Consider the following 23,868-nt stretch of genomic DNA (forward strand, 5'->3'; position numbering starts at 1 on the left):
CTATCGACCTCTGAGTACCATCACTTTCCTTTGCAATATTTTGCCGAGGGTATCCTTCACCTCTTCATTTCTCAAGCTGTAGATCAATGGGTTCAACATGGGGAAAATCACAGTATAAAACACTGAGATTATTTTGTCTGTGTCCAGAGCATAGCTGGAGCTTGGGCGCAAGTATGTGAAGAGAAGAGTACCATAGTACAAAGTGACAGCCGTCAAGTGGGACGTGCAGGTGGAAAAGGCTTTGTGGCGGCCTTCTGCTGAGTGGATCCTTAGGATGGTGCAAAGGATGCAGGCGTAAGAGATAAGGATGAACACGAAAGTGCTTGTTTGGATGAATCCACAAAGAGCAAAGAGCAGGATTTCATTGAAGTGGGTGTTGGAGCAGGAGAGGGCCAACAGAGGAGGGATGTCACAGAAGAAATGATTGATGACATTGGAATTGCAGAAGGAGAGGCGGAATGTAAAGTAAGTGTGCATAAATGAGCTCGTGCCGCCTGTGAGATAGGAGCCAGCTACTAGCCAGACACAAACCTTGCGTGACATGAGAACCGGATAAAGCAGCGGGTTACAAATGGCCATGTAGCGGTCGTACGCCATGGCAGCCAGCAGGAGGCATTCCGCATCTGCAAAGGAAGCAAACAGATACATTTGCGCAATGCATCCTGCAAGCGAAATAGTTTTCCTTCCTGTTAAGAAACTGGCCAGCATCTTGGGAGTAATGGCAGAGGAGTAACTGAGGTCTAGGAAGGCCAGATTGTTGAGAAAAAAGTACATCGGACTGTGCAGAGAGGGACTGATCCAGATTAACGTCATGATGCCGATGTTCCCCACCAGGGTGGCCACATAGATGGCCAGGAAGAGCACAAAGAGGACTACCTGTGTCTCTTGATGATCTGTGAAACCAAGGAGAATGAACTCAGTCACTGTTGTCTGATTCCCCTTGACCATTGCTTCTGTTTTCATATTCATATATGCGTAAGCAGCACTTGCCGATCCGAGTAGGGAGACAGCAGAGAAGTTGCTCTAAGAGCAGGTTTCCCCTCAGATTTTGTCTGTTGCCTGTATCTGAAAGAGAAGGTGAATGTGCTTAACAACCCATCCATTTTGAAACGCTGCTTTGCATAATCACCATTTATCCAGCTGAAAACCTTCACAAGTGTTGTCATAAGGGTAATATAAATGAGTGGCTCTATTTGGCATAATATGAATATATCCAGCTTGTGCATATAGTGTTTGGATATGTGAATAAATTGAGAATCAGTAACTTTACAAATCCTGAAAAACCTGCCTGCCGAAGGCAAAAGGGAGATCAGTCTCCATGTGCCTCATGTAACTGCAATGTCTGCCATTAATGTCCTATGATACACACACACACACAACCTTTCTGCATTACTTGCACTCAAGATGGTGAACAGGAATATAACTATAAAACACAACAATGCAATGCTCCATAATGCAATATATTAGTTTTAAAACTTGTATTAAAACAGAATAAAACTTTCAGAATAAAGAACACCAATCAGTAGAATAGAGTTGGGGAAGTTGTGGTCCTCCAGATGCTGCTGTACTACAACTCCCATCATGCCTGACAACTGACTGACTGGGGTTGATGAGCGTTAGGAGGCCAGCAACCTTTGGGGCCGACCAGTTATCCACCTCTGCATTAAACTATAAACCAGCAGGAAGATATTTACACAGTCACAGCTTGAAAACAATAAAACAGTAGCTTATACAAATATTTAATCAGTGAAAAACTAATGGGGACAGAGGTGTGTGTGTACAGTGGTACCTCGGGTTAAGAACTTAATTCGTTCTGGAGGTCCGTTCTTAACCTGAAACTGTTCTTAACCTGAGGCACCACTTTAGCTAATGGGGCCTCCTGCTGCTGCTGTGCCGCCGCTGCACAATCTCTGTTCTCATCCTGAAGCAAAGTTCTTAACCCGAGGTACTATTTCTGGGTTAGCAGAGTCTGTAACCTGAAGCGTCTGTAACCCGTATATACGTATATATGTGTGCATTTAAAATATTTTTAATACTATGGTACTTCCCTGCTCCCTTCTTTGCTCTTTCTTTCTCTCAGTATATAAGCACAATTATGCACATATAATACTTCATTTTTTAAAAAAACTCAGAACAAAGAGAGCTTTACAGCACAATCTTAACCGTGTATATTTAAAAGGAAGTCCTACTTATTTCAGTGGGGCTCACTCCAAAGTAAACAGAATTAGGATTGCAGGCTGAGCTGTCTTCTGGTCTTTTAAATAATCCCTCCCTGCCCCCAAAAGCTGCTAACAAATTATTATGATAAAACAAATCATGTTGATATGTACAGTACTTACTTACTATGATAACTATCACTAGAAAACTGTAAGGAGGGGTGATAAATTTGGGGGCTATCTGCAAGAAAGAGAAAGTTTTAGCACTTTGTACACGCAACAGTCCAAGAATGTATACACAAGTTCACCTTTTTTAAAAAAATCCAGGTTAACCAATCGAGAGAGACGTTTCTGTTTGATTCCCTGTTCACCTGCTCCACCGTAGCTACAGAGACTGCTTCATAAGGGATGACCCCCGCATCCAGCCACTGTGTAAAAACTTGAAGGTAAATCAGCTTTATTGTGAGGAGTTTCTGTGAGGAGTTCGTTGTGAAGAGTTTCACTAACTTACCTGAGGGGTACATAGGGAAAATATGTCGTTTTGCTTTGGGGTTGTATTTTGGTACTGTGCTGATTTTAGGTAAGCTGCCTTGTGTACTTCAGTGGAAAGGGGGTATAAAATCTTATTTGTTTGTTTGTTTGTTTGTTTGTTTGTTTGAAAACATTTCTGAGCTGCCTATTATTTCAAAATACAATAAAACAATGAATACATAAAAACAAAGCTACAGCATAGAACCAGTAAAAGAATATTATAAAAACGGGAATTCAGTCATAACGGGCTCTAACCATATTGGTGGGTGGGTGGGTGTATACATTTAAAAGCCTGAGCAAAATGTTTTAACACTTCAGCATCTGAAGAAACTTGGGGATAATGCTTCAAGTATATTATCAGAGAAAATAATATGACTAAGGTGCTCCCTCTGGCCTTTTCCATGCTAGTTTCTGCCCTGTGACAGGCTTTTGCTTCCATTGCCATCTGCACTGTGAGGAGCATGAATTCAGTACCAGGAGGCACATATCCTTCAGTGTCTACTAAGAATGCAGATTAGCATTTTTACTTCACATAGCAGCTTACAGAGGGAAAGTGCAGGGTTTAGGGATAACTAACCCATGCAAACATGAGTCTGACCAAACTGCGGGAGACAGTGGAAGACAGAAGTGCCTGGCTTGCTCTGGTCCATGGCGTCACGAAGAGTCGGACACGACTAAACGACTAAACAACAACAACAAACCCATGCAATGCTCTCATAAGAATTCACACCAAACCTGTCAGATCAGGTTGGAACTATGGCCTGGAGAACTTGCATCATAGAACTGTCGAGTTGGAAGGGACCATGAGGGTCATCTAGTCCAACCCCTTGCAATGCAGGAATCTTTTGCCCAATGTGGGGCTCAAGCCCGCAGCCCTGAGATTAAGAGACTCGTGCTCCATCTTTAGCGCTGGAAAACACACTGCCTCTGAAAAGTGGGAGGAGTAATCTATTCCATAAAGTGTCTGTGCTCATTGTAAGATTATGAAACACTGTGCAAATTAAAAGTGCTGTATGGTAAATGATGAGGCACTCACTACTTCAACATTAGGGCATATAATACTATCACAATATATAAATGTATAGCAGTGACAGAGCAGGGGGGGAGAGGCATGATAATCATGATTAAAGGGTGCCTAAATTTTTAAAACCTTGTCTGCCTTTTATTTAATTTTAAATATAGGTAAGCATAATTTTAATATAGGATTATCAATGAATTTAATATAATTTTAGCTCTTTAACCAATTACTCAGTTTCATTAAAATAATGTAATGTTATCCATACCTCATGATTCTTTATTCTTATTCTTACTCTTATTTATTAATTGATGTATTTATATACCACCATCTCATAAAATATCAGGGCAGTATGGTGCAATATAAAAACATAAAAACCATTAAAGGTAATACAGAGCAATTATTATAATGATTGGCTACTAAATAAAACTCTAAACAACTTCATAGGCCTGTTGGCATAGAAAGGTCTTTAAGAGACATCTGAAAAGTCAAAAGGGAGGATGCCTGCCCAATCTCTGTTGGGGAGTGTTTTACAGCAGGCATGTCCAACAGGTAGATTGTGCAATGTAACTTGAATTTAATGTAAGAATAAAAAGTTTTCCTTAACTTTTATTGATTCCCTTTTATAGAAGCTCGTAGCAACTAAATTAGCCCGCCTAATAACCTCTTGGCTCCTCTACCGCATTTGGCTCTTGCTAATTCAAGTTACCAACCTTCACTCAATCAACTAACAAACTTTAGTTGATATATCTACCAATCAAGCCTTCAGTCTTATTGAAAGTATATTTTGCATTACAAGAAAAATTGATGGACTATGCAGAACTGACATATAAGCTACGGGACAAGGATAACTGTGACTTTAAGGATGAATGGGAACCCTTTACAAAGTATCTGAAGACGCAACAAAGCGAACTGGACTCCTTGGCAGATTTTGAATAAACATTCACAAACTTTTTGTTGATAATAATCAGCTAAATAGTTTGAGGATCTATACAACTTTGTAACATGCAGAAAACAGCATTCTTAGAGAAACCAAAGACTGGAACTGAGGGAAGTCGGGGGGGGGTGGGTTTTGGGGGGGAGGGGGGAGGGAGGAAAAATGGGGGGGAAACAAGGATGATATGTTTTTGGATAATATGTCTTGCTATAATTTTGAATAAAAAGAAAGTAAAAAAGAAAGAAAGAAAGAAAGTATATTTTGCATTAGTAGAAGAGCTTCAAAAGATACTTTAAGAAAGCAACAGTACTGTTTTGAAATATTCCAAAGGAGAATATCACTTTCTCAAACTTTGGCACACGTGCTTCACTCAAAGCTTCCAATTTCTCTGAACAACTCATCACCAGCCCTTTCCCCCCTTTACATTGGAGAAATGGTCATACCTGTTAGATAAGAAGGATGACAGCCATTCTCTGTTCCTGAGGATATGTAAGACAGAGTTGATGGTTTCCTTCCATCCAACATAATGCGGCTTTGAAAGAGAGATAAACTCGTATCTCTGTCTTTCAAGACAAGACCTGTTGGGAAAATTAAAATGCCCTTTGCATCTCCTGGGGGGTAGATTAATGACATGCAGAAAAGTGGCCTTGAAAAGTTAAGTAAAGTTCATAGTATTTTGACTAACATTTGGTAGGAAAATTTAGCAAACTTCAAAAAACAAAAGCACAGTACTTTCTTTAAAAGCACAGAAGTTTGTTGCCTGACATGAAGATGAGTAAAGAACCCATTTTGATGGAACAACCTGAGCACCTCATTTTGTTAAAAGGGAAATAATACCTGTCATTTTGGTTGTCAAGTTGGTTGGCGAGAGGGAGAGAGATACCATATACGGTCCCTTTGAATAGGTCATTCAGTATTGCATGCTGGGGTCCAGATCTTATATTCATCACAATGGTCTCTTGAAACTTTTTGCCTTACCTGTGTATTCAGAATTCCTGCTCACATAAAACAGGGATGGGAAATCTTTTTTCAATCTGAAGGCCACATTCCCTCACTGACAAGCTTCTGGGAGCCATATGCCTGTGGTGGCTGGAAACAGAGGCAAAAGTGTGCAGAGCAGTGGATGTGATTCTTTACTCTGTGTAGTAAACTTCTACACACCTTGCCATACAACTCTCCATTTTTCTTTCAGGCAAGCAATTGGCATTATGAGAGTTTGAGGAGTCATTCCAGCCAGCCAAAAGCCCCAACAGCCCTACCAATGACATCCCATTTACTTTGCACTTTATTCAATTATTTGTGACTATTTTCTTACATTTCTATTTGGCATAAATGCGGTTTGTGGAGGTCACCTGTCCAGGTACTGACCAGATCCAGACCTGCTCAGCTTTACCAAATGGCTCCATGTGCTTTCCCAATCATACCCTGGGACCATTGTTAATTGACTCTGCACTTGGCTTATTACTATTATTCATTAATTTTTTTATACCACGCTTCATCCAAAGATCACAGGGTGATTTACATGATCAAAGTATAAAGACTTGTGGGCTGGGGGTTCTCCACCCCTTCCAGGGTTGTATCCAGCATTAGTTGTATTCAGAGTAGAACTATTGAATCAAGCCACCCCAATCTCTGTCAAGCAGTAGTGAGAGATTCCAGGGTTCCTGACACTTCATCAGTGTTTGTGTTTCTTTGGAGGAAATGAGGCACAACAGAGGCTAGGGTCTTTATGAAGTATGGTTTTTACACACATATTTACACCAGAGTTTTATGGAGAGCTCACAGCATTTGCATCTCTGGAGGGGCTTATCCTTCCCAACAGCGCAGCACTGGATTCAGAGGCATCCTGAGCACCAAAGCTGTGTCTGTCTGTAACAACCTGCTCCAGCTAGCCAGCATGGCAGCTGCCCTTCAGTCCTGACATGGAATTCTGCCCACTTCCTCCTCCTGTTTCCTAGTGGCACTTGCAGAAAACAAACCTTCTGCTTCCAGCATCCCCAGCCTCTGTTGCCCCAACCATGGCAACCTCTGTTTCTCAAGTCCACTGCAAAAGACTTTCTTCTTCTTTTTTTCTATTGCTTACATCAGGCCAATGGTAATCCTACCAACCTTAAAAGCTACTGGGCAGAGAGTCTGATGTTTTGCCAATGCCTTGCCATTATCAAACAAAGCAGACCTTTATCAGCCTTTTGCTTCTTCAATGAACCACCCACAGTGAGCCTCATGAGGAAGCTAGCTAGTATTATTTCCAGCCCTTGCTAAATTCATGAATTTATGAGTTTGCTCATGAATTTCTAACCCTTCACTGAATGTAAAGGTTATTGGGGGAGGAGCTCACCTCCCAAAACTCATAATAGTAACTTAAAACAATTTATTTCAATGGGTCTTCTTTGTGTATGAAGCATTTGGATATGTCTCCAATTACTAAAAATGCTAGCACGTAAAGACACTAAAAAACCCCAACAGAGAAGGTGGCCAAAATGCTAGTTTAACATTTTAATAAAATGTTAATAAGGGCATTTCCCCTCCCACCGCTTGCATGTGGCCCCCAGAAAATTGCCCTAAGATGAGTGTGGCCTTTAGGCTGAAAAATTTGCCCCACTCCATTAATTTGACTTAGTTTATTGATGGGTGACATTGGGAGCTAAATGGACAACCTACTGCAGCAGGAAATCTTGTATTCCAAGCATCAAGCACGTTTGTTGTATGGTGTGTTCCATCACCAGGAAGAATTCTTGAAGCAAGTTTGAGATTTTCAGTTTGTAAACTGTAACTAATTAAGAAGCAATAAATGATAAATGTTTACACAACATTGCAAGAAGTTTACATTCTAGAGGAGTGAACATGCTTATCAGCTGCAGAGGGTGGATAGGGAGATGTCTTGTGGCACCACTAAAGTGTCACATAATTTTCTGTTCCACAGGAATGCTCATCTTTATGTGATTAATGCTGCTCCTAAGTGGTAAAAGGCATGATAATGAACCCAGAACAGCTATGCAGTGCATTCTCTTCCACAGCAATAGCATGGTGCACACAAAAACCTAGATCTCCCATCCAATTCTGTGATTCCATGAATCAAGAAGGAAATCCCATCCCGTAAGTATGGCTATGCATCCAAATGGTTTTCAGGTTGCCAGAAAAGAAATCAGGATACAGTATAATCATATGTGATATCTATCTATCTATCAATCCTCTGTCTGTCTGTCTGTCATCTATCTATCTATCATCTATCAAATGATCACCTATCATTTCTTTCTGAAGTCATATGTTAAAATAGTTCAAGAATTCCTCAGAGTGGGGAGATAGCAATGCAAAGAATAATAAGTCATGGTCTCCAAGCCATGGGTCTATGTATATGAGAAAGACCATTCATTTGCACTGATTGTTCTGACAGGACTCTTGTGGCCAAGAGCAGAAGTCTTTCTTGGTCCTGGTAAATTGTCACACAGGGTAAGAGTAGAGGACAGATGGCACACAGAAGCGGTCTAGCAACTTGCTTTGCTGCTTTCAGCAACAGACAGCATTGACCATTAAAAGGTGATTGGTTGCATTGGATTCTGCTACATATGTGCATGGATATCAGAACACAGACATATAACAATACATCTATTTTCAGAAGAACATAAAAAGCATGATGGATGAGGCCAGTGACCCATCTAGTCCAGCACTTTGTGCTTACAGTGATGAACCAAGGGGAAGGCTGCAAGAATTGATCTCTGTGTTATCCTGGTTTAAATTTTACCTTTTTTATTCTGGTGCAGTAACTATTGGAACTGAATGAATGGTGAACATGAATTGCGTGGCGAGTTCCCGCCCCCCACCAGGATAAATAAAGACACGAGACACCATAATTTAAGGTTAATTGGGCGAATTAGGCCACAACTTTATTGAATTTCAGGAATGAGAGGCATTGGCTTAGGCATTGGTCCTAACGACTATCCGGCTCCAGCCCATTTGCTGGAGACACGGGGAAGGGTTAACCTTATATCGGGGGAGTCTCCTGCCAAGGCACGTCGACTAGGAGCTCCCCCGGGTCACCGCTCTGGGGCGTGCCTTTGGCCCTCACCTCCATAGGCTTCGGACAGGGCCACGCCCCCCGGAGTCCTTTAACGGACCACCCTTCGGTCGCTGGGGGGAGGTGATGGCGTTCCTCCCCCCCCCCACATCCTCTTAACCCCTTCTTACCAATGCCTACCGCCAATGCCGAGAAGTTGTGACGAGTTGCTACGAGGTAGGCGAAAAACCAAAAGGCCAGAAATCGCCAATTGGGAAAAATTCCTACCATGCCCCTTGCGGCGACAGACCGAAGTCCATAGCAAAGTCAAAGACCTACCTAAGCCTAGTTAAAGGGAGGGAGGGTGGGAAAACGTGGGGGCGAGCCGACGAAAAGAGGGTGAGCCCCCTCCGTGCCGGCCCTAAATAGGGCAGGCCATGCCCCCCCCAGCCAGCCAGCTGATTGGCTGGCTGGGGGGGGGCAGACCCGACCAGGATTCCCCTGCTCTCGCGGGGGCTGCGACCAGCCCCCGCTCATGTGGGGTGGGCGTGAAGCCCGCAACCCCACCTCCTGGGCAGGCCGGAAGTGGCTTTGCGTGGCGAGTTCCCGCCCCCCACCAGGATAAATAAAGACACGAGACACCATAATTTAAGGTTAATTGGGCGAATTAGGCCACAACTTTATTGAATTTCAGGAATGAGAGGCATTGGCTTAGGCATTGGTCCTAACGACTATCCGGCTCCAGCCCATTTGCTGGAGACACGGGGAAGGGTTAACCTTATATCGGGGGAGTCTCCTGCCAAGGCACGTCGACTAGGAGCTCCCCCGGGTCACCGCTCTGGGGCGTGCCTTTGGCCCTCACCTCCATAGGCTTCGGACAGGGCCACGCCCCCCGGAGTCCTTTAACGGACCACCCTTCGGTCGCTGGGGGGAGGTGATGGCGTTCCTCCCCCCCCCCACATCCTCTTAACCCCTTCTTACCAATGCCTACCGCCACACGAGCAATCGCTCGCCGCCAATACTCTCATGCCTGAAACCAATCCCCTACCCCCTTTGCTATATCAGTCAGCCACATGTCATTTCCCGCATCTGAAAGATGCACGCCATCAAGCCAAATATCATTTCCCGCATCTGAAAGATGCACGCCATCAAGCCGGTAGAGGGCCTCACAGTTGCCCGGGTGGTCAATGACCCACCCACCCAGGGCTGCCACTCTACGCACCACCGCCCGATCCAAGGCTTTCCTAGCCCTATTTGTGGCTATCGGGCACCTGCTCTCTCTCCAAACCCGGCTTTCCATCAACAAGGCCCCAAGAATGGTGATGTTTGGATAAGAGGCCTTAAGTTCCTCAAAGTCACTAAAGATATGCCACATCAAGTCGACTACCTTTCTGTAAGCTAAATCCTTTTCGCCAAAGTGGATAACTAAAGCATCTGGGGGGCCCTCCGCTGCCGCTCTAGCCCTAATCGCGGGCAACATTTCGGCCCAGCGCATTCCCCTCCGATAGCTCCAAGATATATTGATGTAGTTAAGGTGCGGCCCGAGACCGGAATTGATGGCGCGGGCCCTGGCCCAATGCACAATGCTGTGCCCGATTATCCAGATGTGCGCCCTTATAGCTCCTGCACCCTAGGTCCCCGTTAACAGCTTGGTTTCTATCCCAGTGGACGGTGCAGGGCCTATACTCCAAATATGCACAACGTCACCTGAAAGCAAAAGAAGGTAACAAAGCCAGGTCAGGTATACTGTGAACAGTCACAAGGTCTTACGTATATATCCCTTAAATGCATCAGACTTCCACTGCCCCCAAGTCCTTTATCCTTTCAGCTGCGAGTCCCAAGTGCAGTGCTGTGGTGGCGGCCCCAATCCTAAAGGAGATAGCCACGAATTCAGCTGAGGATAAACCGCAGGCAGCAATCTCCCTTCGCATAATGCGCGTGGACTGATGCTGCGCAAGGCGGGAGCCAACCAAATGCATAAGGAATGGACCTGAGATGGTTGTTCTCACGTACATGAAATGTTTAGTGTCCTTTACTGCTGATCGGTTTTGGAACATTGGACATGCAGGACTAAATTGGATCTGAACAAGGTCAGGTCTCTCAAACTAACCCTGGGCAGCGGATTCTGGTTGGCCCTTACAAACCACTTCGCCAATGCGCATAGTGCCAAAGGCAATGGAGTATGCCGCTGAAAATAACTGGGCCTTGTCCTCGGACCAACAGATACTTCTCATTTTATTTTATTTTTATTTTTTATTATTTTAATTTTATTTAATTATTTATTTTGGAATTGGCATAGAATGTCATAAGGGCCTTCTACCATCACTTTTAGGAGGCAGCAGCCTGCGCCAGCCCTACAATAATACAATAATAATAATAATAATTTATTATTTGTACCCCGCCCATCTGGCTGTGTTTCCCCCAGCCACTCTGGGCGGCTTCCATAGAAACCAAAAATACCCTAAAATATCACACATTAAAAAACTTCCCTGAACAGCAGCCCTACAGTGCCCCTCACACTAAGAAGTCCACACCAGGGTCTATGGATTAAACAACCTTACAGAAAAAGGGAGATTGCCGCCTACTGGATGTTTAAGAGTCTTTGCTGCACGACCCAGCACCCTCCAATGTACCAAGTATTGCAGAGCTTCAGCCTTGGTAGGAGGTGTGTCAAGCCTAGGATTTTCTAATTTGCCTCGAGGTGCCTCGAGGTGTGTCAAGCCTAGCATTTATTCATTCATTTATTATTTATTTATTATTTATTTATTTATTTGTAAGATCTAAGCGTGGACGGGGCTCCTGAAGCTAATACTCCCTTCAGGACATCAGGTTCCCAAGGCTCCAAAGGTGCTCCCGGAATGGCTGTGGCAATTTGCTGCGCCTGGGCATCCGTGATGTCATTGTTAACCCTAGAGGTAAATTTGGTAGAGAAATAGATGTTTAATTCTAAGCACAAAAGGACAAAGGTCCAGGGCAGATCTGCCACTCTAGGAGAGTGCAATAATTGCTTTGACAGGACACTGACAATCGTTTGATTGTCGGCCCAGAAGCACACCTGGTGATTCCTGAACTCTTCAGCCCGCAAATGCCACTGTACTTTTCCATGAACTTTAACCCAACCTTCAGGTCCGACTTGACCACTTTAGAGAGGCGCACTCAGTGTTGCGGGGCGCGCAGTCCCGCTGACAGCTTAGCCAATCGCCCAAAAAAGGGGCGGCCAGGGGACACTACCCGGCATGCAAAGTTGAGGTGACCGAAGCATGAATTTACCCTGGCCAATGGTGACCTTCATGAGGGGAAGAAGTTGCAGAATTAATTTTTAAGTACTGTTAGCCTCTCCCTAGGTAGGCGGGATGTCTGTGCGATTGTGTCCAATTCAATATCCAAAATAGGTTATGATCAAAACTGGACCCTCTGTTTTGTCTGCCACCAAAGGTACCCCAAGCTCCTCAGCCAGGGAGGTGAAGGCCTCTAAAGGAGAAGCGCAATCAGGGCTATTACTAATGATGGAGGGGGAAGAGTTATCGAGGTAATGGGTCACCCCTTCCGAACCAGTTCTAAAGCGAAGAGCCCAGTCCGAAATTGCACTAAATGACTCAAAGGCTGCACAAGCTACTGAGCACCCTATCGGCATAGATTTGTCTATGGGATGAACCCCCTCAAATCTGAAAACCTAGCCATAGAAATTCCTCAGCGTGAATTGGCAGGAGACGGAAAGTCGACTCAATGTCGCACTTAGCCAAGAGCGCGCCCCTGCTGAACCTGCACATACGCTTTATAGCCTGATCAAGGAGGCATATTTCACAGAACAAGGCTTCTGTCGTATTGGATCATTGACTGAGCCACCTCTAGGGTAGGGTAGGTTGTGGATCATAGGATACTCTCCTGGAGTCTATGGGGGGACAATGCCTAAAGGTGAAATGAGTAAACCCGCTATAGGTGGCTCCCTGAAGGGGCCGGCCACCCTCCTGGCCAGAAATTTCATTAATTTCTGGTGTTTCCCAAAATGATTCTTTGATTTGGGGGGGGGGATTTCCCTGAGTTAGGGGGTAATGAAACGAGGATCCTGAAGCCATAAGAGAAACTCTTTCCCCAGGGTACTTTGCTGCCTCTATTTTAGAGTATTTATTGAGAGGGGTTCTAAAAGGTGAGAGCTTAACAGAAGAGAACATCACAGTCAAGGGGCAAATTCATACCAGTTTGTGACTGTTCTTCTTGGCGGGTCTGTGAGCTTTTAAGACCCCTGGTGGAAATGCCCCCTGCTGCCCGGAAAGGGCTGTTTACCTTTAAAACATGAAGACGCTGGGTGGTTACCTATGCACTTCACACATTCATGCGCATACTTACAATTTGGCCCCTGGCACACACCCGTGTTGTACTCCCAGCAAACCTCATGGTGAGGGACTTGCTTAGCTTCACATTTTCCAACTTTCCTTTTTCCACATAGGGACCCATATGCTCCATCCTGTAATTCTGGTCGCTCGGAACCCAGCAGGTGGTGGGCAGCAGGAAGCTTTTCTGAATCGTCCTCGGCATCAGAAGGCTTACTTCTTTTGCTCTTCTTGGCCGAATGCTTCTTCTTAGACTTCTTTCTCCCTTGCCCATCATTGGGGACTGGTGCTGTTCTGCAGCCGCTGGCACTTCCTGTTGCCCCTGCGTCTCATCATCCGATGATGTTTTGGAGCCTTCCGCAGTAAAGGCTGAGGTTGTGAATCCTGTAGAATAGGAGCCCCCTTCCGCAGTACTAGGAAAGTCTGGGGTATACTGAGAGGCAGAAAGGTTATAATTGCAAGCATGAGCCCTACCTCCCGAGGATCTGTCATTGGAAACCCAGGGACACGTAGACTGTAATTATGTGTGAGGATGCATAAATGGATTGCTACCCGAATGTGGGACCCTAAATAAGGAGGCCAAAGTGCAAGGGAGCTCCTCATTGCTGGACAGAAGAACTCACTATTAGGGAAGAGGCCACAGTGACCATGGGCCTGAATTGTTGGTAAAAGGTTTCAAAAGCAGAGGAAACACTGACTAGGCCTGTGGGTTGCAGGGCACAGGAGGCTACCCTGACCCATCTTGGACACAGGACCCACTGTTGAATCACTGGCTGCTCTCAGCACTGCCGCGGAGGTGCCGGGGCGGTCCACAACGTTAGGTGGCGTATCCGGGATGCATTCTTGGGTGAGCGCCAGAGGTGCTGCTGGCACCTGGTCTGCGGGCCTATATTGCCTATAAAATGTCTGAAACGCATTGAAAAAACTGTGCCAAAGCCTGTGGGTTACTAGGCACTACGAAGGCCTGAGGCCCCTCTTGGTTCCCTTGTGCCACCCCAGATATAGCAGCAATTTGCTGGTTCTCATGAGCAGACATAGTTTGATACCCTTAATTAGCCTGGTTCAGCAAAATCAATGCCAACTAGCTTGGATTATATGCGTGAAAAGCGATCAATATCACGGTAGTTCAGTATTGTCTGCACTGGTAAGTTTAAAGGACCCAAAGATGCCTAACTAATCTCCAACAGATTGTATTTAGCTGCAAACAATATCACCGTAGCTCAGTATTATCCGCACTGGATAGCAGTCCAAAATACCAGCCCACACCTCAAAGCAATGTATTTTGAGGAATACTGAGTTTATAATAAACAGAAGAGAACCTTTGATAATGTAAGCAGCTATGCAGCAAGCTAGAGGTAGAATTATAAATTGTAACCCAGCAATACACCAGTGAAAATGATAAATTGATTTATGCAACAAACCTAAGCAAAGCAAAGCTCCCAAGAGCCCTTAAGCACTATTATAAAAATCAACCAAATGAATTAAATTGCCAGATTAAATATATACTTATAAACCAACAGATGAAATACCAGAAAGAGATGAACGTAGAAGAGGCATGAGCTATTTACTTTAGATTCCCTATAAATCTGTATGCAAAGCTCGCAAGAGATTGCAGGCGAAGAAGCCCTTTAATAAATCAAATGATATCAAACCCGGATCTCTTTTTCCTTATAACTATGAATTGACTATACCAAATTATAAAACTTAATGCCTAGGCAGAGAGTAAATGACACAGCTCCACAGAGCACCGCAAGCTGAAAGAAATAATTTGAATTCCAATATACTGTGCACTAATGCTTCAATTTAATTTAAATGTAAGTATAAACAAAAGCAGTCAAATTAATTAGAGGATATTAATTCTAAGAACAGCCTAGCCAGAGGCGCTGTAGCCAGCTCTATACAAGCTTATGCACCAAGAGGAGGCGCTCCCTGCAGCCCCTTGTGCGCTCTTATTTAAGCTAGGCTCTTTTAACAATTGCGCTATCATCCTTTGTTTATATTGCTTATGTTTATTTCCTTTGTTTATATTGCTTTTGAATTTAAAACCAACGAGAAAGTGAGGGGCACTCGAAAAGGAGATAGCTCCCACGTGGTTTTGCCTCTCCTAAAATGGCTGCCGCCGCAAGGCCACATGGGCCATCAAAATGGCGGCCATAATGCGTTCCGGTTGCCTAGCGACAATGAACCCGCGCGAAAACACTTAACGCTAGCCCTTTAACACTGAAAGATTCCTAATTATCCACCTGGTGGTTTTGTTTGTTTGTTTGTTTGTTTTCCAGTTGGGCTTAAAAGGGAGGGTTTGTAAAATTACTTCCCACGTGGAATGCCTATAGTAAAATGGCGGCCGCCTGGAAGGCCACGTGGGCGGATGAAATGGCGGCCGGGGCGCGCTGGTTGCCCGGCAACGGCGCAGCTGCTTCCGACGCTTTCCAGGTCTAAACTTCCGCGCGAAAATAAAACAGCGTGCTCAGCAGAAGCCACTCACCCCTCAAGAATGCTGCTGAAATGTTTATTTAACAAGAAATTCTGCCCCTCACCCCAGCAGTAAAATGAAACACAACCGGCACAAAACGCAGCCCACACCGCGCTCCCCTGCACAAACCTCTAGCTAAAACCTGAAGCCCCAAAAGCAAAACCTGATTGGATGGGTGCACTGCGTCCTCCGAACGGCCGTGGAAATAACGAAGAGGAGCCAAACGTTCTTCCTTGAGCTCCTTGCAGAACAGGCAGTCAGCAGCCGAGGGCAGGCAACGGATCACCAGAAAAAGCTCCACCAAGCTGAATAAATTCCTCTGCAGGGGGCATGCAGCAGCAGGCACAGCAAATTCCTGAGGGCAGAGAACTTGCACCGAAGCATACAGAGGTCCCTGTAAAACTGTAGACGTGAAAGAGATGCTGGAAGGAAAGCACACAAACACACACACAGTGTTTTTAGCTCAATTACAGCTCCGGTGTTAAACTGCAGCAGCTGGAATGGAGCGCAAAGGGGAAACCCCCAGAAGGAGAAAAGCCCCAAATTGGTTTCAGCTCCAAAACTAGAGATAACAACTCCTGAAAAGCAAGCAGTTTAGAAATCAAGCAACACCAGCAGCGAATGCTGGAAATTCTCTGTAAAAGAAAGGGAGCTTTTTCTGTGAAGCTACAGCATATTGCACGAGGTGCCCTGCCGCTAAGAACAAAGGCAACAAAGAAGCAAGGCAGGAACGCTCCAGGCAAGGCAGATAAGATCTCGGACAAACAGGAACAGCTGATATGCGGGAAACAAACGTGGGGGCGAGCCGGCGAAAAGAGGGTGAGCCCCCTCCGTGCCGGCCCTAAATAGGGCAGGCCATGCCCCCCCCAGCCAGCCAGCTGATTGGCTGGCTGGGGGGGGCAGACCCGACCAGGATTCCCCTGCTCTCGCGGGGGCTGCGACCAGTCCCCGCTCATGTGGGGTGGGCGTGAAGCCCGCAACCCCACCTCCTGGGCAGGCCGGAAGTGGCTTTGCACTACATCTACCCCTGAATTTGTTTTCTCGGGACTGACAGCTTCCAGGGAGGTGCAGATCACTTTATTTGAGCTGTTCCTAATGATTTACTTGGTTACCCAGGTGGGGAATCTCGGGATGGTAGCCTTGATTCATGCTGATGCCCACCTTCAGACTCCCATGTACTCCTTCCTACAGAGCTTGTCCATTGTTGACAGCTTTTATTCAACAGGTATCACTCCAAAGCTGTTGGCGGACCTCTTAGTAAGAAAAGCCACCATTACCTATGTAGGTTGCGTTCTTTAATACTACACTTTCATCTTTTTGGCAACCTCAGAGTGCCTCCTGCTTGCTGTAATGGCATATGACCGTTACGTCCCGAAAAGGTGTGTACAGCTGTTGAGAGTAACATTCATATGGGGTTTCATGACCTCTTAAAGTTGTATGTTTCATGTACATAAAATGTTGTGTTTGAACACATTGTATTTGGAATGCTGTAAAGAGACATTTACCTTAAATGAGAGGTTCCACTCTGGGTGAAAGTGGAAGGCTGGTGTTTTTCAATTTCAAGGAGCTAAACTACCTGATGACTCATCTCCTGGAAATCAGAGCTGCAACTCTTACAGCAAGAAATGAAACTTCAGAAGTCAGAGATGGGACTTGAGAGAGGAAAGTTTACTGAACAACATAAAGCTTGTTTGCAGTTGTGCTACTTTACTATTCTGTTCATGTAATGTTTATACCTGACTAGCATTTAAAACTGTTCCACAGTAAAACATTAAAACACATTCTTGGGGTTGAACTCTCATTTACTTCTACACAAGGTGCAGATCAGGAATTCCACCGAACAACTATAACATTATGTGCACACTTACCAGAAAATACTACGACTGGGTAGTATGGCTGCAATCCTATACACACTTATTTGATAATAAGAACTATTGAATCCAATGGTACTTATTTCCAATTAAGCATGCATGGAATCATGGTGCATAAAACCAGGGGCAGGGACAAGAATATGCCCATGTTTGGTCCAATAAAATAAACAATCCCATCAGTTATATGGCATTATTTCACTGGGAATTGATATTGGGATGTATTTCCACTGAAAAGGGTGGTTTAGGGAGCAATCCTAAGCATGGAAAGCTAGCATAAGTTGTACTGATTTACGTTTTTCATGGATATATTCTAGCTCTGTTTCCAGGGGTGAATATTATTAAGCCACTGCTCAGTGGTAGAGCATCTGTTTTGCTTCCAGAAGGTCCCAGGCTTAATCCTCAGCATCGTGAGGGAGGGTTTCAGAGACTCCTGCTTGAAACCCTATGGAGCTACTGCCAATAGGTGTAGACAATACTGAGTTAGAAGAGCCAATGGTTTGAGTACATCACCATCTTATATTCCTGTGCTTCCTACTTTAAGGCTGTACTTCCACCTCCATTATGGAGACAGGCATTACAGGGAATTCTGCTATATTAATTTTGTTTCAATGGGGCTAAATGGCATCCCTGCAGGTTTGTGAACCTTCTTGATTGACAAGAAGGGAATCGGGCTTATTTCCACCCCCTGTGTTTAGATTAAGGATTCAGCTCAGTGCCTTTATCCACCAGCAAGTTTACCTCACGTTTGTTGTGAGGTAAGCAAAACCTCCAAACCAGCCCAATTTGTCTGTAGGAAAATTCTGTAGGCTTTTTCCTCCTTGTCCCCAAATATGGTGACCGAGTAACTCCACAGCAAGGCCATACACATGTATTGCCCGCTTACCTTTGGACAGGGGCAAAACATGCAAGTTGGGTGGGTGGGACATCTGCTGCAAACAGTGCGGCTGAGCATACAAGGTTAGAACTGCAAAGCAGAAGTACAAAAAGTACAAAAATTACTTTGGAGTAAAAGAAGCATTTGACAAACAGGGACAATATTCACAAATACCTTTGAGATCAATTACCTTTCTTGAAGAACACACCACTGGGAGAAACTTTAATTGTGTTGTTTTGGTGTTAGAGATATTTTTGAAAACTTCATGTAGTTTGCCTCAAATCTCTCTGTGATACACATAAGTAGTTCAGAAAAGCACAACTTCATTTCAGGAATGACTTCTTAAGCAACTGGATATCTTCCATTTCTTCTACAGGTAACTCTCATAGCATTAGTGACTTTTCTCTTTTTGTAGCTTGCTAAATATTTATTCGTGGTTGCCTCTTCACTTTGTTTATCAAATGTCTGAAAAGCATAAAGAAAATCATTACAATATCTCAGGTCTGTTTTGGGCCTGTCAAACTCACTAGGAAAATGTGGTGAAGCATCAGAGGATCAATAAACCTGGTTTTGTTGGCTGCCTTTGAGTTCTAAAATGGGAGGTGCAACAACAACATAGGAGAAGCTCTGTGTTCATGGTTCGTGTGTCTTAAGTTGTGCAATCTGGTCCATGTCCCAGAGAATGAATCCGTCCCCCACCCCCAGTCATATAACAGCAATTGCTCTGGTCATTTGAGGGCTGCCTTGAGCCTCATGGATGGCAGCTCACAACGTTCCTAACTTTGGGTGATGCTGGCAGGTTCCCTGAAATACACTGATATACCAGAAATAGTCTGATTTGTGCCCTCCAGAATAAGGTCTGTTATATTTAATCCAAGATTCATATTTTCCAAATAAAGATGAATAAATTTGTTTTGTGATGTCATTAGTAGTTTTATTGAATATAAAAGCCAAACAATTAATAAACCTATAGCCATGAATTAACTTTCCATTTCTCTTGTGGTTAGGAGGGTGGTTCCAGCCAGATGTGGGGAAAGAATGTGTGGTTCTTTTATTCTACTGTTCCAATTCTGAAAACTTAAGAGAATGTTCCTAACGTTCACTGGAGTGATCTGGGAAAAGGGCAACATTGTTCAGACTAGAAGTAACTTTGACATATCTACTTATGTAAATGTGAGGAGACATAGAAGTGAGGTTCCGTCAGGGAGAGTGATCCAGGTCCATGATGGAGACACTTGTCTAAGAGAAAGAATAATGCTCAAAGGGAAGAGTTAGGTAGAAGATCTTGAGGAATGGAAATGGGATGAAGAGCTGTGGGGGAAGAAAAGAGGAGAGTCTGGGAGCATCAAAAGAGGAGTAGTGCAGCTGATGCCAGTGTGGTAAGGGTCCATAGTCAACAGTGGAGAGAACTTCACCTTCCAGAGCAGTGTCAAATTCAGAGGCAGGGAGTGTTGAACTAGAAGATAAGGGAATGGGTAGCCCAACAATTAAGGAGGCTCTAACACTGCAGTCCTAGAGGACTATGGAAACTGGGGGTAGGGGACCCAGCTATACAGCTGCAAATAAAACGTTTTAAGTGTGTTGTAATGTGCAATATACAAATGTGACACTAGATGGCGAGAGTGAGCTATGACAAATTCAATGTATTTTTCAAAACGTTTTTTTAAAAAGCATTTTCACTGCGTTTTTTAAAAAAATGTGTGCAGATTCCACCAGGCTCACTATTGTAACTTAAAACAGTAAATTGTTATGAGCTAGAATGGTGTCAGAGTTGTATCATTTGAGGGTATTGGGAATTGGCATGACATGGAACTTTCCCCAGCAGCTCACAGAGGATATGGTATCATTCTGCTTTTTCCAGTTTGACATTTTATGTACTTCTAATGTGGTGAAATCTGTACATGGTAACCTAAACTCAGTTCTGAGCAAGCATATAGAGACCACTGCTCTTGCCAAATTCCATTTTATTTGAGTTGTGATTCCATCTAATTGAAGCAGGACTGTGAAGTAGCCAAGAGGTCTAAGGGCGTTAATGGCTCACTTTAGCTGCAATAATTAATTTTGTGGAATTTACAGTCTGTCCAGGTGATTGATGGGTGCAATGGCAAAACCAGATTAAAAACTTTCACTTTTTAAAAAGTCTCCAGTTAATAAAGGTCCATCAAAGAGGACCTCCCAGCCAAACAATTGTAGCTCACACAGTTCAACTACTGAGGTTAGAGAAAAGGAGACAAAAAGAGGTTAAAATGCCATGGTGTCCCATATCTAATAAAGAAATCTTGCTTTGTTTTTCCTAACAGGAAAGCGTGAATGAATCCAATGGCTAAAGAAAATTACACCATGGCAACCAGCTTCAATCTCTTTGGACTAACAGAAAATCTGGAGCTGTGTCCTCTACTCTTTGTGGTCTTTTTAATAATCTATATTGCCACACTGGTGGGGAATCTTGGGATGATTATATTGATTGGCATAGATCCTCAACTACACACCCCAATGTATTTTTTTCTCAGCAGCCTGTCCTTCCTAGATGCCTGCTATTCCACCACCATCACACCTAATATGCTGGTGAATTTTTTAGTAGAAAACAAAAGCATCACTTATGCTGCCTGCATTTCACAATATTGTTTCTTTGCAATCTTTGCCACTACTGAGTTTTTTCTTCTGGCAGCCATGGCGTATGACCGGTATGTGGCTATCTGCAACCCTCTGCTCTATGCTTCTGTGATGACCAAGAAACTTTGTGCAGGTCTGATAGCAGGATCCTACCTCTTGGGTATTGTGAACTCTCTGATTCAGACAGGTGGCTTGTTGAGACTGTCCTTCTGTGGTTCCAATATCATCAATCACTTTTTTTGTGATCTCACGCCCCTTCTGAAACTGGCCTGTAATGATATCTACATCAATGAGATGCTGGTATTCATTTTTGGTAGCCTGTTTGAAATGAGCACCTTGCTGGTCATTATAATCTCTTATGTATTCATTATTATAGCTGTAGTCAGGATTCGCTCTGCTGAGGGGAGGCATAAAGCTTTCTCCACATGTGCCTCCCATCTCACAGCAGTGGCCATATACCATGGGACCATTCTTTTCATGTACTTCAGACCCAGCTCCAGCTACTTTCTTGATACAGACAAGGTAGCTTCTGTGTTTTACACAGTGATAATACCTGTGTTGAATCCTTTGATCTACAGTCTGAGGAACAAGGATGTAAAATGTGCTCTAAGAAAAGTGATTCAGAGAAAAGTGGTATTTCAATAAATATCTCTTTTAACAGTTACCAAGTATAGGTGGACTGGGCTACCTATATGCCAATAAAATCTCAAGGCATGGCCTTATATCAACTGAACATACTGGAACATTTCCAAATGTATTTTGGTGATCTATACCAGTAGAATAATAAAATCCTAGCAACTGCATCTTTTTCCAGCCCACCACATATACCTTAAACCTTCCTGTCTATGGACATTGAGGGACATGGAACTTCAGGTCCAGTATTACCCTACAAAGAACAAATTAAATGCCAATCATCCTGTCAGGAGATGAGGGAATTGAGAAGGTGTGTATTTCAGAATTCCCTGGATATGTTAAATGCATACACTGTGCTTTCCTTCTCTGTTCAGTCTGTCATAGGCCTCTCAGTTTCATCAGGATCTAGCATGGTTTGGCAGTCCCAAATGGAAGAGGAGCAGAGAGAAGAAGTGGTGGAGGCTGAACCTTGAAGGCTGCCACCCGGGGATGGAAGATGGAGGTTCTCCTCTTGCAACTCTAGATATCAGGGGGAGAGAGAAGCAAATCTGCTGGCTCTCTCCACTGCCCCTCCTGTGAAGCACAGAGTTTCACTGGGGAAGGGGGAGCACTTCGGCCAGCCTATAGGAGGGACTGAGCAGAAAGAGGTGGCAGTGAATCCAGAGTCTGAGGGCAAGACACAGTGAGCCCACGCATCAGCCCAAATGGAGCTTACGTTTGTGCTCACAGAAATCTTGTAAAGCAAGAAAGTCTTGTGTGTGAGCTTGCCCTGTCTTTAAAATCTTGGTGGGAGGAGTGTGGTAACTGTTGGGACATCTTCATTGCTTCCATTCAAATGTGTACCTCTTGTCTAACCGTTGTATCTTGGAACCATGATTTCTGGGCCCTGTGATTGCTGCTGAGCCACTTCTGTTACTAGCCTGAATAAAGATATCTTCCTTGTTCTCAGTTAAGAAGCACCGTTACTGTGTTTTGGTATGGGAGCATGACACAGTCCTTCCACGCCAGTCAAATGCAGATCATTTGCTATCAACAATGGGATTCTGCCCTTAGTGGTTGGGGAACTTGACATGGTCAGGTTACTTCAAAGCAGAAACTAGACCAAAACAAGTGACCATGAAAGTAGCAGCTGCATTGCTAAGAACAAAAAAGGTAAAAGGTAAAGGACCCCAGTCAAAGGCGACTATGGGGTTGTGGCACTCATCTCACTTTCAGGCCAACGGAGCTGCTGTATGTCCACAGACAGCTTTCCGGGTCATGTGGCCAGCATGACTAAACCACTTCTGGCACAACGGAACACCATGACAGAAACCAGAGCACATGGAAACACCATTTACCTTCCTGCCACAGAAGTACCTATCTATCTACTTGCACTGGCATCCTTTCAAACTGCTGGGTTGGCAGGAGCTGGGACAGAGCAACGGGAGCTCACTCTGCTGCAGGGATTCAAACTGCCGACCTTCCAATTGCAAACCCAAAAGGCTCAGTGGTTTAGACCACAGCGCCACCCGCGTCCTTGCTAAGAACAAAAGCAGCATACTTGACTGCCTCAGCTAACACCCTATGGTTGGAATAGGAGCACAAAAGTTAAGCTCCCCATTACAGACATGCAGGAATGTGTCAAAGGTTGTAAAGATTAGAAGACAGCAAAAACTAGTGCAACTTAATTAACAAAATGAAACACCGCACACAATTGAAAATGCCATTTAAAGTGAATCCTTTAGATGTTCAACAGGTCTTAGTCAAGCAATGTAGTGGTATTGGGGGTCTGCATGCTGACACACATCAGTGTCTTTAGCAACACCTGTGGTAGGTTGCATACGTGCACAGAAACCCCGTCCAAGAATGTATCTCTCTTACAGGATTTGAATGACTGAATGCACTGCAATACCCCTGTGTGTGTTGAGAGAATTTCCCTCGTATTGATACATGGGAGATCCTTACATGGACATGGTTGATATGACAGGCAAGGAGAGTTTCTTGAATCTATGAAGGAAGAGAAGCAAAAGTCCTATCCAGGCCTAAACTTCATGCTATCCTTTACAGCCCTTTAGGCCAATTAGATACAAAGCAGTACAAAATGCCCAGTCAAATTGTATTGTGGAGACTGTGTCTGATTCAAGACACTGGAGTACACACACCACCACCATTTGTGTAATTCAGACAGGTGGAAAGGATCCAGCTCTGCCATTGTTGGATTCCGGCTCAAGTGCAATGGAATACAGTCATACCTCGGGTTGAATACGCTTCGAGTTGAGCGCGTTCGAATTGCGCTCCTCGGCAACCCGGAAGGAACGGAGTGCGTTACTTCCGGGTTTCACGGCTTGCACATGCACAGATGCTTAAAATGACGTCACGCGCATGCGCAAAAGCGACGAAAAGCGACACGCGCATGCGCAGATGTGCCATCGCTACTTACATTTACTTCTAGATGCAAACG

At 44.3% G+C, this 23,868-nt stretch overlaps 2 protein-coding genes across 2 annotated transcripts; one reads left to right on the forward strand and one right to left on the reverse strand.

The window, feature by feature from the left end:
* On the reverse strand, positions 1-969 carry LOC128418854 (olfactory receptor 5AS1-like). Its single transcript, XM_053398957.1, has one exon. The coding sequence runs from the start codon at positions 967-969 to the stop codon at positions 1-3; it is 969 nt and encodes a 322-aa protein (XP_053254932.1).
* A 16,938-nt stretch (positions 970-17,907) lies between these two features.
* Positions 17,908-21,440, forward strand: LOC128418878 (olfactory receptor-like protein COR4). Its single transcript, XM_053399000.1, has 2 exons — positions 17,908-17,941; positions 20,512-21,440. The coding sequence occupies exons 1-2, from the start codon at positions 17,917-17,919 to the stop codon at positions 21,438-21,440; spliced, it is 954 nt and encodes a 317-aa protein (XP_053254975.1). The 5' UTR covers positions 17,908-17,916.
* The last annotated feature ends 2,428 nt before the right edge of the window (positions 21,441-23,868 follow it).

This window comes from Podarcis raffonei, chromosome 1, assembly GCF_027172205.1.
Source record: "Podarcis raffonei isolate rPodRaf1 chromosome 1, rPodRaf1.pri, whole genome shotgun sequence".
In the NCBI taxonomy this organism is placed as follows: Eukaryota; Metazoa; Chordata; class Lepidosauria; order Squamata; family Lacertidae; genus Podarcis; species Podarcis raffonei.

Excerpts from the sequence above, each read along its gene's own strand:
- LOC128418854 (XM_053398957.1), bottom strand. The coding sequence starts at position 969 with ATGAATATGAAAACAGAAGCAATGGTCAAGGGGAATCAGACAACAGTG.
- LOC128418878 (XM_053399000.1), top strand. The coding sequence starts at position 17,917 with ATGGGGCTAAATGGCATCCCTGCAG. Across the intron at positions 17,942-20,511 it reads GCTAAATGGCATCCCTGCAG|AAAATTACACCATGGCAACC; the intron begins GTTTGTGAACCT and ends CAATGGCTAAAG.